The following is an 18,468-nucleotide window of genomic DNA, read 5'->3' as shown; positions in this document are numbered from 1 at the left end:
GAACTAGTAATAAGTAATGTATAATTATCAAAGTATTCTACAAAAGACTATGAACTAGTAATAAGTAATGTATAATTATCAAAGTATTCTACAAAAGACTATGAACTAGTAATAAGTAATGTATAATTATCAAATTATTCTACAAAAGACTATGAACTAGTAATAAGTAATGTATAATTATCAAAGTATTCTACAAAAGACTATAAACTAGTAGTATGCTATGTGTAACTATCAAAGTGTTCTACAAAATACTGTGATTGGTGAAACAACCTTAAAAGGAGTGTGATAATACTCTAAAATAGTTGAGTCTGGAGTTAAATCAAGATGAGAAAGAAATAGAACCGAGATTGAATACATCATCAATATTGTTGAAAGTATTCAGGAAAAGGAAGATGTGTAAGGTAACATCACATGAACTTGAGAAAGCAGTCGGCTTTTGATCAATCTAAGAATTTAGAGACTGGAGTTATCGGTTTAGTTTAGTCTTTAGCCTTTCTAAGTTTAGTCTGCATGGACACTACAAGACCACCTATGGTTATGGTACGTTATGATCAGATACACGGGAAAGGTACAATGTCTGAAACAAAGGAACCATTTCGACATCTGTTTGAGAAAGGAGGAGAAAGAGGAGGAGAAAGAAGAGAAGATCAAGCCAGAGATTAGAGGCAAATCGATAAACCGAGAGCTGCAGTAAGAAACTAAAATCTTATTTCTAAACCTATTATTGATTAGTAGTATTAAACGGGAAATTTTCGTGTTTACACTGGCTTGGGTCAATTCCTCATAGAAATTGGTTTAACATAAATAAAGCTGATGGCTATGAGAACGGGAAACGAAGTGCGAATATTGTCCGATGTAACAAAGTGCCGTGGGTGCGCTATAACAGTGACGTTGAGTTTCCATTATTGAATCACACGAGAGTAATTTAAGATTTAGTTGTGGGTGCTACTAGCTGCCTTTCATGCAGTCTGTCAGTTAAAACTAGGGATGGCTAAGTGCAAATAGCCCTTAGTATAGCTTTGTGAGAAAATTCTGCAATAAATAATTTTTAATAATTTCTTTGTGGTTTAAGGAAGTATTAATTCAATGTTCCTTTGCAATATAAATCACCGAAAAAATTGATATTTATAATATTTCATATATGATGAAACATTAATACTTGTATTTATGTAACTTTGCGTAATATGAGGGCCGAAGCCCCGGTGACTCATCGATAAGTGTGAAAAGCTCCAGTGCAGCTTTGCGTTTAGCAACAAAGCAAACAAACAAATGAGCGACGAAAAATTTATGCTTTTGATAATTTCATTTTTTATAAAGTCTCGAAACGTCAGTATTTATACTGGTTCACATAATATAAACTAAAGAGCCATCAAATAATCATACTGCCAAGTGTTTAGGATACACCGAAAAGCCAGTATTTATACTGGTACACATAATATAAACTAAAGAGCCATCAAATAATCATACTGCCAAGTGTTTAGGATACACCGAAAAGCCAGTATTGGTACCAAAATGTCGAAGATTTTATAGTTTTGTTTCATTTAAAGTTCTGAAACTTCTACGTTTTTACTACACTTCAGGGTACAGAAGAAATCCCGGTTTGTAAGCAAAGGAGACAATTTATGTACGCATGTGTGAAAAACGGTCGGTCATCGAGAGTTCCAGCGTTTCGTTACACAGTATACCTGCATAAGTTTCAACCTTAACAGTATGAAGAACTATACCTGAACAACTTGGTAATCTGGATGCAGTAGTTATTAGGAAAAGTTAATGGTGTTTTAAAAGCTCATCATCGATATTACCTGACTTGTATAGTGTTTATGGGTGACAAGAAGATTTGTGTAAGTGGCCTAACATTTACACATATCGTATTGAAAGTCTAGGCGTTTACTCCGAAGCCAGTGGAAACAGTTAGTTTATTTTCAATGGCACACTATGTACTAAACATCTATCAAACATTATTGAATTTCTAAAATAGTGTGAACAAGTACTGTTAACTATAATAGCACAATACTGTGTTGCTTGAACATTTGCAGATTTAGTTATTTTTAACTTCCGGATATTCCACATGGACATTCTAGTTCTGGACGCAATATAAACACCGTATAATAAAGGAAAATCAGTTTATCCTGGTGTTTAATATAAAACCACGCTCTGTCTTTTTACACTCAAGTTCAGTACCCGATATCGCACATCTAGCGACATATTTACAAGTTTTTGTTATTTTATAGCGTGAAAATCAGTTTATCCTGGTGTTTAATATAAAGCCACGCTCTGTCTTTTTACACTCAAGTTCAGTACCCGATATCGCACATCTAGCGACATATTTACAAGTTTTTGTTATTTTATAGCGTGAAAATAAGTTTATTTCCATCCAACGTTTTTTGTGCAAACTATTTACAGCTTTGACTTTTCATAAGTTAAGTTTTAAAATGGATGTGACAAGATGCACATTAGGCCTAGGATAATATGTGTACCTAATACGAAGTGTTTGCTGCAAATAATTGTCCATTTAGTTGGAGCGACATTATCTCTTTTTACTGCATTTGTCCAAGATAGTTGCCTTTCTGGATCTCCCGGAAATTTGAAGGATTGAAGTTTTGAAACATTACCCGTAAATCTACAACTAGAACAATCAACAGCTCGACAGTTGTTAGTCTAAATTTCAGGAATGATGACATTTTACAGTGACCCGAATAATAACCGATTTTCCGGTTTAGACAAGAGGAAATGACTCATTGACAAAGTCAACTTTAAAAGTCTCAAAGCGTTTTTTATAACGCTGAGAAAAAAGTATAAGTACATGTATATACTAAAGTGTAACAAACAAACCAAGCGTTGGACTTTAACAATTCTGTTTGTGGTTTTACTTCATATTATTAATTATAAAAGTATGTTGTCAGTTCATGTTTATGTTTTGTTTGTTATGACGGAACAATGTTACAACAGCTTATTCTTAACACATAGGAATTAACTGGTTGACCAAAGAATATTTAAATACATTTTTATGGCATTTTATTTAAGTTGAAATATATTACATATCAAGTTAAACCTACCTACAACCGCTGGCAAGCTCTTCTAAAACACCTCGTAGACGACGGTCCGCATGGGGGCGCTCAAGACGTACCATTTCTTGCACATCAATAAGTCCACTTTCCTACAACAAATAATTTTCTTCTAAAAAATTATATCATAAAATATTTATAATTAGAAAGTTTGGTTTCCTAAAAATACACTGTAATTTCTTTGGATTTATCATTACGGTAAATAGCAACAAAGAATAATTTTTTGTCTATGATATTAAAAACAAAAATATATTTTTCACATAAATATTTGTACGCATTTGATGAAATAACGACTTAACAGTTTATATCAATATTATTGCTCTTAACACTGTTAACGACATACAAATGAATTGCTACTAACTAAACAAGGCCTAGGCGAAGCATACAGAAAATTCTTAATTTCGTTGTCTTGATATCTCAATTTAAGGCTACTCTCTGATAATTAACATGACAATACAACTAGCTAAAGTATATATAAATTCGGTCAATAAGAATCTATGTTAACATTCATCGCGTTTTTTATCGATGTACACTTTTGTTACTAAATGTTGATACTTACCAACTTCTCTGCTATTTTAGAGATGATATTTGAGTTATAAAGTCTTCGCCGGTGGTCCTGCCACACACTCCGGACCCACATGCAAGGCTTGTCGTCTCCGTAAGGTAAATAATAGTACTGCCTACAAAAAGAAACCCAACAGTTCGTAGTTCAGTTCGACAAGAACTCGACGACACATATTCGCTCTCCACCAGGATCTCAAGGTATTGAGTTTTCATTAAGTGTGTTACATCTACGTTTTTAAGTATTCTGTACAGAGATGATAGTTAGAGAAAGGAAGATTAGTACGAAAGTAGATCTACTGGATATAGTGTGTAACAAGGTTGGGTTTTCAGGTCTTGTTGTTTGTTAATCTCTTAAAATGTTACCGTACAGGAATATATATTAAGTTAACCGTTATGGAATTAATCCATCATGTTAAGCCGAACTGTTCTACCTTTTCTGTATCATTTCAACCACACTCACAAACAACGAAAGATCAAGCTATCACAAGAATTAAAGTCACAGTATATTCCATTCATGTAAGTAGCCCAGATAAAAAACAACAGCATTGGATTATCCATTTACCTAATTAAATACACTAGATTATCCATTTACCTAATTAAATACACTAGATTATCATGTTACCTAATTAAATACACTAGATTATCCTGTTACCTAATTAAATACACTAGGTTATCCTGTTACCTAATTAAATACACTAGATTATCCATTTACCTAATAAATACACTAGATTATCCATTTACCTAATTAAATACACTAGATTATCCTGTTACCTAATTAAATACACTAGATTATCCTGTTACCCAATTAAATACACTAGATTATCCTGTTACTTAAATACGCTTGATAATCCCTATTTTCAAACAAATAGATGATACAATGCAGCCACGTAAATTTGTTCTAAATGGTCCAATCATTTAAATTAAAGCACTAAATAGATTATTCATCTGTTAAAGCAGATAATACAAGCGTTTAGAGAACAAACTGCTATTCACAACTTGTTAAAAAACACTTATTATCATAGGTGTGTAACTCCATACTAAATATTATTGCGATGTGCGTAATGTTTATCGTTAACAGCACTAACCTAAAGACGTGTTTATTCTGAAAATGTATGTTTTAATAAAGTGGGAATAGGTCGTTTATTTTATGTTACGTAGGTAGCTTTACTTTAGGTTGCCAAGGAAACTAGTAATAAGCGTTTTTCATATAAAACATATTGAACTGATTAAAATATTACAGATTGCCGGGAAGAACTAATGGTAAATGCTCTCAGCTAAAACTTATAGGAATTATATCAATGAACCTACAATGTATTTACTTTATAACATTCCTCTGCGAAATTCTATGCTTTCGCATTATTTCACATCAAAAAGTTTGTTCTGTTGTTCCCATGAAACCCTGTTGAACTTCAACAATGTTTCTCTGGCAAATCTCAGTCCCAGGTCATCCAAAATTTACTTTTACCTTCCCTTATTACTAGTGTAATCCTAATGTGAATCAATGTATCTTAACCCTTCTGTAAACGGAAATAGTCTCAAAATGTGTTTGGTACAACCTAACCAACCACTGCACAGGAGCACATGTTATGTTCACAGAGCTTCCGCGTGAACATAAAAGGCGGATTTCTTCCGAATCTAGTGTTTAAAACCTAAAATGCGTTACGCATAACAACTCGAAAACACTATTAAATAAATGTAAACCACCTTACCTATCACCAGAAAGTGGTCGTACTGGAGATGTGGTGGACTGACAAGCAAGATCACTCTGAACGGATTCAGGACCTGAATCTGAGTCTGATTCACTGTCAGTATCATGGCTCTGAGAGCCCCATCTTTGGCCCTCGAGTGCATTGCCTGCATTTCCTGAAATTTGACCAATATTTAATTTTACAATATTATTTACTAAAGTTGAAATCAAGTACATTTTTTTTACATATAAATCCTTGTAGAATCTGTATAGAGAAAAACAAAATGGCGGCCTTACCTATTGATATTTCGAAGTAAATGGGTTTCTCTCCAATTTTTCTTTCTATCATAGATGCTTCCAGCACACATCCATACAAAAAGAATTCGTCATTCCTTCCATAGGCGCTCTATAAATAAGAAATTAGATAGTTTCAATTATTGGTAAGTTTTGAAACTACTAGAGAATTCATTACATATGTTGATCCTGTAAAATTGGACTAACTTGAATTAAGCCAGCTTTCTACATTTGAATACGGTTGAACGTTTTTAAGACACATCCATACAGAAGTTCGCCAGTACTCTAATTCACTACTGTTTATCTCAAGTTGTTCTACCACATATGGTTGCACAAATTAAACTTTCCAATTTTTAAGTGGGAACTCCACGACAGACATTTCCTTAACTTATACCCTGCTCTCCAGTGAGTCAGCGGTATGTCTTCGGACTTATAACGCTAGAAACCGTGTTTCGATACCTGTGGTGGGCAGAGCACAGATAGCTCATAGTGTAGCTTTGTGCTTAGTTACAAACAAACTTATACCCAAGCGTACACTCACTTTTCCATTTTTCATGCTGGAACGCTGGAGTTACAGTGCAGTGTGAGTTTTTTAGTTGCTAATTGTAATATGCAAGTTATTAACTTATACTGATAAAACAGAACACAAGTAGATTAAACGAAGAGGGCACATCCTTAGCAATGAGAATAAATTCCAGATTGAGAGATGTTTGTAAATAGTGGAGTGTCAAATGTTTGGAAAATTATTGAAATTAATAGTAGCAATATAAATAGTTTAAAAACCAATCACGTGATTTACTTATAAAGACTGAAGATATTAGCAGGTCATAAATTATTTAATTTTTTTTTCAACTGAAATAAATAACTCATTTTAATTTTCAAAAACCTCTTGTATCGTTAATAATAAATACCCAGAATATACAGAAGAAAAACAAAGTATTTCTCGGTCACTAAATCTCACCTCACTTATTGGTAAAGTTTGCTCCAAATAGACATCAGAAACAGTTGTGTCCATAGTGTCTAAAATTTCGGTCCGAAGAGCTATTAAGAGACAACCACGAAACATGACACCTTCACCAAGTCCGTCATTTAGAGCTGTATGTTCGTCGAATAAGGAGTATTCTCTAGTTGACCCGTAGAGATAGACAAAAGAAGGTCCGAAAGTAGGAAGAAAACCTGAGGAAAAGTCTAATTTATACAAACTTGTGCTTGCTTAAATGGAAATAAACTGAAAGGGTTGCAAAAATAATTAACATTTCCTATTGTTTGATTTGCAGAGTTCCTGAGAAACAATATCAACACAGTTTCGTAAAACATATCTATGAAATAAATGCTCGAATACAAAGGAAAAGCTAAGTAAAAATTGTAAGTAGTAGAAAATTTGTTTACTATCATTTGGCAAATTAGATTTTAAATTTCTAAACAAACATTTCATCGCAATGACTTCTTAATAAACGTATTTGGTGTAATTACGCAGAAAATAATGACAGGAAGAAAACTGAAAAGTGAAAATGAGCAGAAGACCTAAAACAAAAAACAAAAATCTTTCCTTGGGAGTAGTTATTTAAAACCTTTCCTTGGAAGTAGTTATTTAAAACCTTTCCTTGGAAGTAGTTATTTAAAACCTTTCGTTAGAAGTAGTTATTTAAAACCTTTCGTTAGAAGTAGTTATTTAAAATATTTCTTTGGAAGTAGTTATTTAAAACCTTTCCTTGGAAGTAGTTATTTAAAATATTTCCTTGGAAGTAGTTATTTAAAACCTTTCCTTGGAAGTAGTTATTTAAAACCTTTCCTTAGAAGTAGTTATTTAAAACCTTTCGTTAAAAGTAGTTATTTAAAACCTTTCCTTAGAAGTAGTTATTTAAAATCTTTCCTCAGAAGTAGTTATTTGTTGAATAACTCATTCGCCAGGCCGAGCGTGGCCTATATGGCTACCATGCAGGCTATAGTCAATAATTGGATATCATTTTAATTAACTGTGATATTGAAACTTATACATACGTATATATATATTTACAGTTTAATTAATCATGTTATACCCTCAGACATACAATGTTAGAAAATAATCAATATTATTTCAGAAGTTCCCAAGATCGAGCTGTGGTATGCCACTAAACATGCTCTGCATTTTCAACTTGTGCATGCGTTAAGACTGTAACAGTCAATCCCACTATTCGATTAAAACTAACAGTGTAGGCTGCTGACTGGTTGATCTCTATTTGGCGAACGGTTCTAAATTAGGAATGGCTAAACCTGAATCTTGGAACTGTTTAGTTCATATTGCATAGGGCGCCGCTTAGCTGGAAAATAAAGAATACCACTTCTTCTATTGAATTAATATGATAGCCAGTCGTACATTTAATAGAAATATACTTGAAAACATTCTCGCTTATTATTCATGCATTTCGTTACATATACACTCACCGCTTTCCCCTTCATTAGAAATTTTTGACAGCTCAATATACTGGGTCCCCAAAACAGTGTCATTCACTGTATCACTGTCTCGGACCTGAATCTTCATTCGTTGACAAAGGGGAGGAAACATTTCAGTGAAAACAATCTGTTCATTCCAAACTGGAGAACACGAGCCTTTCCGCACTGTTGTTTTACCCTGTTAGAGAAAATACATGAACATTTGAAGGAGAATAGTTAAAATCATATTTCACTGTGAGGAAAGAGAAACAAGTAACTCCAATGTAAATATTCGATTGAAATAAAGGGCCAAGTTGATTGGCGAAACGATACGCTACGGATAAAAAGCGATCTGTTGCTAACACCCAAGAATACAGGCAAAGATAAGCTCTTGCATAACCTATCATAATGCAGGTGGACATGCTTCAAAATATATAAACATATTAAGTTGAAATTGCACAATATACAATGCTATATACTAACCGTCAGACCTGCGAAGGACACTTGCACATAAGGATCAATGAAATCCTTCGAACTTCCAACGAATGCTTTTTTCACATTTGCCATAATGCTCGCATTCATCCGAGGCAATCCATCTGCTCTGTATATTTTCACTGTAAATCTGGCATGCTGTCTTTCGGAAGGTACGCCATCTGGTAGTAGCATGTTTCTGTAAGATTTTGTAGGCTGATGAGTAACAAACGGCTAAGTTTGGGACAAATACCTGGAAATTCTTTCCAAACAGTTAGCATAAATATGAACACAAATATGACTGGGAAATTTTTAAAACGATAAAAACTTTATATTATAACTCAATATATATATCAACAGAGTGACAAAAGATAAGACATTAGAAATAAAAGCTTCATGGGATATCAACTTGCGTCAAAAATCAGGAAACAAAGTATATCTGGAAGAAAAAAAAATAGAATGTAAAATATTCATCAAAATTATATTAAGAAGATGATATGAGTAGATAAGTGGGTTGTTGCACGATCAGAGGACGAGTTACTACGTCGCCATGAAAGGTGTCATTCATGATGAGACCATCATGCATGTCTCAACACGTAATCAATGATTAGATAATAATGTAGTCCATTTATTGTATTAACTACTGACTTTTACATTCAGTAACATACTAAAGGTCTATTTAAAGTACGGTGATCATTAAATTTAGGTATAAAATATGTGTTTATGTAGAGTTTGAACTGTTTATTTTCAAAACTAAGTATAATGTAAATACGTAAATAGCGACAATGTATTATAATTGACTTGTTCAACTTTTATTGAGCAATCTCTTCTTTTAGTAAAATCGTGAGTCAGATAAAGTGTTCTACTTTCAAACAAATGCATTATCTTTTTTTAGCTAACATTAAAGGTCAACAGCTTTAATCAACTTGACATCCTGCCCTGTATATTTTCTAAAACTAAACTTTATCGAACTGGTCAGTGGTTTGGAATATCAAACACGTAGGTCTTCAGACTCAATATCAACAATGTTGATGATCAATCTGGATCTTGAATTCTATCAGCCCCCTCTCTTCTTAGTAAAAGATCAACATACCATTAGCTTAGAGTCAATAAGGATGAAGTGTCATTTTGTGATAGTTTGCTTTCAATGTTAATGAGGTCATTTAGAAAGAACACACATACATACATTCAACTTTGTATTTCCTACTTGACAAGATGGTTTTGAATATCTTTAAGATGTATATTATATCTCTAATGTAGAAGAAAGTTCAGTTATATTTGTCCTTAAAGACTTATGAAAAAAGGTAAGTGTTACTATTCTATAAAGTGATTAAACATACTTATTATGTAACAAAATGAATTACTTCAAAGTTTGTTAACCATATGTTAAAATTAAAGATAGTAAAACATGCATTACATGTGTATAGTAAGTATGTATGTTAAAATGCATCCTTCTCAGGAGATAAAATGTATAAAGGTATAGAACCAAAATTATAAACTGTATGTTAAATTGTTCAATATTTATAAAAACATTAGGTGTGACAAAACCTTTTCAGTAGTACGTTAAATGTAAAAGTAACGCCAACCAGATCTAGAAACAGCAGAAAACGTGTCATACAAGTTAAATTCACTGATTTCTTGGTGTTACTGTGACACTGTGTCAAAATATATTTTACTTTTGAAAATATGACATGAGAAAATTCAAATTATACTAGATTGTATGTTATAGACTAGACTGTTACCATTCGTTTTATAATTAAATGTCACACATTCAACATGTTGAAAAATTATTCTAAGCTTATTGTTGTAAAGTGTGGTTGTTTTGCCTTATAAACTAAGTTCATGTGTCTGCGAAAGTGTGCACACGCGTTAAGAGGAGGCTGACCACGCGACGACCTTTGTAATTCCTAACAATGTTTAATGATACTGACTGGTGTATATAACATGTTTTTTGTTTTAAAGTACAAGAATTGTTCACTATCATTTTAAAACTATATAAAATCTTACATGCTGAGTTGGAATGAACATAATTTGCATGAAAGATAATCCAATAAATTATAAACTCTGATTCTTATAGTACCTGAAGTTTTGTGTGTATGGATTGTATAATTTTTAAGTGAAAAGATAATTAATGTTACCGAAAATCTTTGTAATAATCACTTGATTTATGATTAAAGGTCCTTATGTTCATTTGGAAACTAATAATTTGAAAGGAAAAACACGGAAATAGAATTTCTGGTTTGTAGAAATGAAAGCAAGAATTGTTAAAAAGAAATATTGCATCGAGAACGTTATATTACGTTAGATAAGTAATAGTTTTACATGTAAATACATCTAGTAACTGTTAACACGTTGAGACAATGAGCTCATCATCCTTCGTTTATACAAACACTACTATTTGTAACTAGTTATAAGGATAGTATAAAGACAAACTTGTGAAACAGTGAGTTTTTATATCAAATTATTTCTGATGATAAATGATGTACATATAAAAGGCCAAGAAATGTAAAAAGTAAAATTAAATATAGAACTAATGAATTAGCATTTTATACATAAATTGACTGCATTGATTACATGTTAAGGCATGTATGATGATCTCGTCATGAATGACGCTTGTCATGGCGGCCTAGCGATGCGCCCCCTAGCAACTCGCCCTCTGGTTCCACTTTGTGGAACCATGACGTCTCTACCCCTCTCCTCCTCATAGCCTGAGTTTATACGTTGGATAAACAGGACACCAACTCCTCGATCGATCACTAGAACATCTAAACCATATTAATGTGGAGAACCAAGATACACCTATAGGCAAACATTTCACCATCAACAACCATACAGCTGAGAAGTTTTCGATTCTGGGACATATTAGTGCTTCAACAAACATTCACAAAAGAGAACGACTGGAAAGGAGATTATTCTACAATCTGGGAACCCTACAACCATCTGGTTTAGATTATTTTTTTCTTTCCTATAGATTCTCATAATTTCAATATTTTGTGTCAATTTTAATTTCAATCAAAGAGACTTGTAATATTTATGTATAAGATGTAAATTTGCAGAGACATTTCACGCTCAATGTTAAAAATTCTATGCACGCAATTTTTAAATTTTGCGCATATGCCTTTTGTTGCAAGCTGTACGATTTGGCGAACAGCGCTAGCTTGAAACGTCATTCTCTTCAAATAGAAAATATTAAAAACTTGGCGAGTGGTTAACCTATTCTTTAATTTTGATATCTTTGTCGCCTATGCGGTTAACTATATATTTCTTTTTATGTAGCATCATCGTCATCAATATCGACTGGAGACTTAGCGGTAGTAAGGAAGAATAAAATAACGTTTGTTTTGAAATAAAAACTAATTGGTTTTGGCAAAATATAAGGTACAAATCCAGTTTGTGTAACTAGAGTTTATTTTTAAGTCATATAATAAGGGGTTATGGTCTTTATCAATATTTTGATGAACAGTAAAAATAAAAACAAAAGACTTGATTTGATTAATAAATATAGAACGCCTTGAGAGCCATTGTGATGAGTGAGAGTTGGAGTAACTAGTTGTAGACAGGTCAAAACAAGTGTTTTATTAAAGAGTCGCAAAAGATAAATAACCTCACCTCTTTTATTTTTTAACTATCTTGTCAACTGTGTAAAACCGTCTTAAATAAAATCTGCTGTAACAGTTCGAAACAACTCCATGTGTGCACGTAGCTCGTCGCATCACCTAATATAACTCACAACCAATAACTTAAAAACAATCTGTTATTATATAAGCAATCAGATGAGCATAAGATAGCAAATTTCAAGTATAACCAGTAAACTTACGCTTCAATATCATCTTCATCTTTTTCAGATTTTGGAGGTGGCTGCGTATAAAGATTTATTTATTTTTTATTAAAATAAGCATTAATATATTTCACTTGAAATATATGTATCACTTAAATATTTACATATATCTACATAAAATTTCCATATCAGAGCAGAAAAAAATTGATGAAAACTTCCCATTGTAGTGTTTCTACACATTTCTAAACCTAGGTATTGATATTTTAATTCCATATAGACACGTATTATTTTAGCATCTAAATTAGATCTATTAAGTAACTGCACCTACAACAGTTTTTAATTTGAAGTTAATTGTTTCCTCTTTCGCTAAGATATGACATTTATATAACATTATTTAATAGTAATACTTGTGTAATATTACATCACAATATTATTGATAATTCAAATCAAACGTTCTGTATTGGCCCTTTACATGTTTTAATAAAAAAAATAGTTAAAATATTATTACACCTTCTATGCTACTGGAAACAAGTTTTGGAACAATGAAGAAGAATAGTGAGATTTAAATTACTAGTATTATCATTATCATTGTGTTTAATATCACGCATATATTACAACTAAAAGTTATTATATTCTTAATCGAAGACAAGAATATCTGGATTAATCACTCTACTCTATTATAATTGATTAGAATTAAAATTATTTCTTCCCAAGGTAGGAATTACCTTCACCGTATCTCCTTTTCCAACAACCGAAATATCACATTTCAAATAACCTTTAGGGCCAGCTGAAACATCATCTGGGTCAGTCATCAATGCCCACTTATGGTAAAACTGGTGATCTTTAAAATTAAAATAAGTATATACAAATAGTAATAATGGAAAGACTGAAGGGAAAATTTTGTATGTCATAAAAAAATAACTAGTGTTAGTAGAGGTAACCTTTATTTTTCTGGCATTGTAATTATATGAAACTAACATAATATATTAACGTAACTCACATTTAACTAATACTTTTGATTTCTTTATGGCTGAGAAAACCAGATCATAACGAAATAATTAGTTAATATTATACAAAAATAGCTAATTACGATTTCATTATTTCACTCTATTCGTGCAAACTAGTGACACCTAACGGATACGATAGACAACATCCAAGTAGAATATCTACCTGGTTGAGAAAACACTGTCCCAACATCCAGCTTGAAACAGCCTATCATTTTGCCTGATCTTATAATATTTCTCGAATGAAGAGCCTAGAATAATAAGGAAGCAGAGAAAATGTTGCTGGAGATAGAGACATTTTATCAGAAAGACTGGCGCATGCATTAAAATCAAAAAGCTGCAGAAAAATAATTGTTTGCTCTAAGGTTTCTCAGAAAATGATGTATGATGTTTTCGGAGAGAATAAAACTATTTCAATTCACATTCCTTTTTATTTTCAAGCTGTTTTCGAATACATGAAAAATAAAATAGAAATAAAATGATGGTTATTTATCAGTCCATGTATTGATGATTTTAAGCAATAATGAGCATGCGCAGAACCTCTTACAGACGCATGTTTTTGTTACTTTAGTCACTCAATAGTAAGTAGGTACTAAAATAGGTTAAGTATTTATTTACTCTATTTTATTAATTGTTTTTCTTTTAGTTAGCTGTTCTAAGATTTGACTTGGTTTTCGACAACGCATCGTGTTTCTGTCCGAAAACATTTTTTATAGAGACCTTCGAGTAAAAACCATGGCCGCTATAATTTTTAAAGAACAGTATATAATAACTGTTATTATTAAAAATCAAAATTACTCAATTCTACTGAACTGTTTTCCGAAAAACCCAAAAATATTATATAATTACTAAATAATAATATGTAAGCGTTTCTAGCTCTTTAGTAAAATTATATCGGCTTCTGAGAAAGGTTCAGATTTAGATGAAAACATAACATTTTTTTCATTTCAAGAAAATAAAAAGAAATATTCAATCGTTTCTGTTTTCATTCGAGATTTTTCAATTTTAACTTTTTAGAACGATGAGAATCCGAAGGTTGTAGCAGTGGTGAATATTCACAGGAAGATCTCTCTAAAGCAACAAGTTAGTAAAAATGAGCAACAAACTGTATAATGGTAACGATAGAGTGCACAAAGAGCGCCAGGTGGGGTTCAAGCACAGTTTCAGAAAGAGTTGGCCCAGTACTGTTTTCCTCACAGGTACAGTATTTCAATCAAACTTTTAATAATCAAACAGTGCAATTAATTTCCGATAAGTATTGCACTGCATTTAATTCAGGAAAAAAATATATCATAAGTCACGTTCCAACTGTGTAAAACACTAAACATATACGAATTACTGAATGTGATAAATCTGAACAATTATTTCATACGAATACATATACATAATTTGGTTAAGATAATTTCAGATTATCAGAATGAGGAGTATTTAATATTATTTGCGTGAAGTCAAAGAGATTGAATGACTGCACTATGAAAATCAGTATCTTCGAAAGCTTTAGAAAAAAAATAACCAATACAATTTTATCGTTTGAAAACGTTTAGTACCAGGTTGGGAAAATACAGTCCGGACATCTAACTTGAATGTACCAACTATGATACCCTTGCGTAAGAATTTACGTGAATGTAGGACCTGCAGAAGAAAAATATTTGTGGTGAACATTCTCTCCAATACCGTAGCTATTTTTTTTATCGATTAGTTTCTATTGTGTGCCACACATGTTAATTTTGATACAACGTAGTGAATATTAGAGCAAAGGAAAGAACAATAAAATTGTTATATGTTTCAAATATATACCAAAAATCACATGGAAATCATTCTTTTCTCCAAGTCTGTCAATCTAGGCAAGAAAACCAGTTTATTATTTTCCATATTCAAATTCGACTAGTAATTATCCACACTGCTTAAAGAATAATTATTGCCGATTAATCACAATAGAAAACAATATCATCTTGATTTAAAACTATGATTTTAGAACAGCATTGTTTTTACTTAACCGTGATGATATACATTGCGAATCTTTCAACATTTACACTAAGAATATTAGCTCAAATTATCATGTTATTTATAGCTAACACTTTACAGGGTGCTCATTTAAAACAATGGAACATTTATACAATGTTTCGCGTTGTTATTTCACTGTTCGAACAAATAACATTCGTAAATAACAATAATGACTAAAGTAAAGTCACTTAAGACAAGCACAAAAAAGAAGTCATTAAATATTCCGAGTTCTTCAATCGCATCTGTATTTTACCCTGATAAAAATACTTTACTATTATGAAAGCATGATAAGTAATTACTAATATAACGATCATCACTAATAAACTCTGCAACAAAGTTTGATGTCTACTTCTAAGACATGGCATACAAAAAATGTCTTATTCGTTAACAATCTCTACCCGAAAAAATAATAAGAACAAATAATGATCTTATAAGATAGGAAATCTTAGTACTCTTCGTATCATATCCTGTCATATGAACGATAATAGGCATTATATGAATTATCTATCCTAAAACAACAAACAAAGGCCTATACAAAATTGTAAAATTACATACGAGGCCATTTGTCTAAACTATATATATATATTCGTTAGAAATAAAGAAGGCTTTCACGATAATCGTAGAAATAGCAACTTTTAATATGTATGCTAGATTAAAAAATCTAATTCAGAGAGTAGTATCAGTGCTTTGTAACGAGTAATATTACTAAGTATTTTATATGTATATATGTATGTGTTATATACTTTATTTCACTGAAAACGTATAATTGCTTTATTTTATGTTTGCATTGTACGTCAATCACTTTATTAGTCTATCAATTTATTTCTAATGCGACACTAAGATGGTTTCAAAAAATTCGTGAATTTATTTTTTTACTTAAAGACTTGCATAAACACATAAGACATCTCAGTTTCTGTTTTTGACTTTTCGAATTAAATCATGTTATATTGAATAAGTACTAATCATCAAACAGATATAACTATGATAATACATTCTTACAGAAACCTTCAAAGAAAAAGAAAATCCATAAAGCAATAACAAGTTTTTCTTTAAAATAAAATATACTGATTTAGAAAAGTCGAAGAAAAAATCTCACCGTGAGTGTAACCATTTTGTCAAGCAACAATGCTGGAGCAATATGAAAGTCAAAGACGAAATACTGAAAATAAAAAACATTGGTAATTTATATAAACTTCTGATCAAAGCAAGCTACCTACTACGTGAAATATAACTAAATATCAACGTGTCAGTAGGTATAGCTAATTAATTATACTGTTCCTTTATATAAACTTCTGATCAAAGCAAGCTACATACTACGTGAAATATAACTAAATATCAACGTGTCAGTAGGTATAGCTAATTAATTACAACGTGTCAGTAGGTATAGCTAATTAATTACAACGTGTCAGTAGGTATAGCTAATTAATTATAACGTGTCAGTAGGTATAGCTAATTAATTATACTGTTCCTTCCCGCTGTTACTTATAAAAATTAGAATACATTGTTTCATTATCCGGGTTAAGTTAAATTAAACATAGAAGCAGGTGCTGAACGTTGGTCAATGAAAATGTTGGCATATGTACCACTGTCCATCGCACGTTAACCTTCACCTATCCGCTTACAGCTGGATAAACGTAAACAGTTGGAATAAATTGTACTGTTCAAGGACACAACAAGCGAGCCTCTAACTCGTAATCTTCCGATTATGAATTTAACTAACTAGTCACTGGCCATGCTGCTCCGATATTTGAGTATCCTCGCTCTTATCGATTTCCCAGTAATACGTCACGAGGTTCGACCAGCTTTAGGCTAGTCCCATATACCACGCTGACACATATAGATAATCTTTGTAATAAAAACATTCTAACTAATACTCTTAATGTAACTAACATAACTATACTCGGTCATTTCTAACAACATACTGTTGTCAATGAAAGCCCACTAAAGGGATCCGACAGTGTAACTGTTGAGTAACCTGTCATCTGAGATAGATATTGTGACTCATGTTATAGTTTGTGGTATTCCCAGATTACCGTAATTTCACTCAGAATAACTAGCAAGAAGGTGATTGGTCAGGTACTCTTATAGAACAGTGTCTGTATTTTCTCTGCCTCTGACAAGTCTTTGTATAAAAAGAAAGAGTCTGGAAGCAGGTTTGTAAACAATCATAATATGAAAGACAAAATCAATTAACACTAACAATTGCTTGTGTGTTCGACTGGCGAGTGATAGTTTTATTCATGCTCTATCACCTGTGTAGCTCTAGCCTGTTTTTATGATAAAGCTAAAAGCTATGATAAGTACAATTTATATCACTGCAATTTCAATATAGCAAAAGTATATAATCTCAGTAAACCTGGCAAACAAAGGAAAACATTATAATATCTACACAGTTCTCTCTCCTAGGTGCACATGTGACTGTTTAATAATGTTTGGAGACGGCTTGAATGGGTAATGAAGAAAAACTTTAATATGACAAAACTTTGTCGAAACGTTATACATTTGCTGTTATGTTAAACTTATATTAAGGTTTTTCTTCATTACCCATTCAAGCCGTCTCCAAACATTATTAGTCTCAAAGTGGGTTCCTCGTCATCGAACCACAATGTTTGTAACTGGAACTGGCAACTGTTTCTATTCATAACATTATTAATGCTACAATGATGTCCTCTAATGGAAAACACAAGTGACTCACACAGTCCCGTTAATAACCGAAACTATAGAAAGTTGATCCGTGTTTTATAATAAGAATAAAAACACGTTGAAATTTTAAAACATTATGCCCCCACCATCACATCGAATAGCAGGACAGTAGTGATAGTGCAGCAAAAAAACTAATGTTTATGGAAATATAAAGTTATAATAAATACCAATTACGTGAATAACAAAATCATACGATAAAAAGTAAGAATTCTAATTAACATATAACTGAGATAAAGATAATAAAACGACAAATAATACATAGCTAATTGACTTTAACTATCACTTTACAACACACATAGAACAGGCAACAGGAAGCTATAATAAATAATAAGAAAATAAGCACGATAATAATAAGTAGTAGAAATGGAAGTAAATACCGAGATTAACTTTCTTAATTTTAAAACCCCTATTTTTCACAGGCACGGTATACACGCAGAGTATCATTTCCATATCGTCGAATCAGGACATTAGCAATCGTTGTGTTCG

At 31.9% G+C, this 18,468-nt stretch overlaps 1 protein-coding gene across 2 annotated transcripts in view; it reads right to left on the bottom strand.

Annotated features, from left to right (window-relative positions):
• LOC106460881 (otoferlin-like) overlaps nucleotides 1-18,468 on the bottom strand; it is a 235,509-nt gene that overhangs the window by 58,122 nt on the left and 158,919 nt on the right. Inside the window, exons 10-20 of one of the 2 annotated variants that reach the window (XM_022387687.1) lie at nucleotides 16,376-16,438; nucleotides 14,823-14,907; nucleotides 12,997-13,112; nucleotides 12,311-12,351; nucleotides 8,506-8,692; nucleotides 8,035-8,221; nucleotides 6,572-6,786; nucleotides 5,614-5,722; nucleotides 5,339-5,492; nucleotides 3,625-3,745; nucleotides 3,057-3,157 (exon numbers count right to left, since the gene is read on the bottom strand). In XM_022387687.1, the coding sequence (XP_022243395.1) occupies nucleotides 3,057-3,157; nucleotides 3,625-3,745; nucleotides 5,339-5,492; nucleotides 5,614-5,722; nucleotides 6,572-6,786; nucleotides 8,035-8,221; nucleotides 8,506-8,692; nucleotides 12,311-12,351; nucleotides 12,997-13,112; nucleotides 14,823-14,907; nucleotides 16,376-16,438 (1,379 nt within the window). Of the gene's footprint in view, nucleotides 1-3,056; nucleotides 3,158-3,624; nucleotides 3,746-5,338; nucleotides 5,493-5,613; nucleotides 5,723-6,571; nucleotides 6,787-8,034; nucleotides 8,222-8,505; nucleotides 8,693-12,310; nucleotides 12,352-12,996; nucleotides 13,113-13,441; nucleotides 13,527-14,822; nucleotides 14,908-16,375; nucleotides 16,439-18,468 lie in introns of both variants that reach the window. The other variant, XM_022387686.1, reaches the window with a different exon arrangement.

This window comes from Limulus polyphemus, unplaced genomic scaffold, assembly GCF_000517525.1.
Source record: "Limulus polyphemus unplaced genomic scaffold, Limulus_polyphemus-2.1.2 Scaffold854, whole genome shotgun sequence".
Classification (NCBI taxonomy): Eukaryota; Metazoa; Arthropoda; class Merostomata; order Xiphosura; family Limulidae; genus Limulus; species Limulus polyphemus.
The sequence above is the reverse complement of the archived record's forward strand: the minus strand, read 5'-3'. Positions and strand labels throughout refer to the sequence as shown.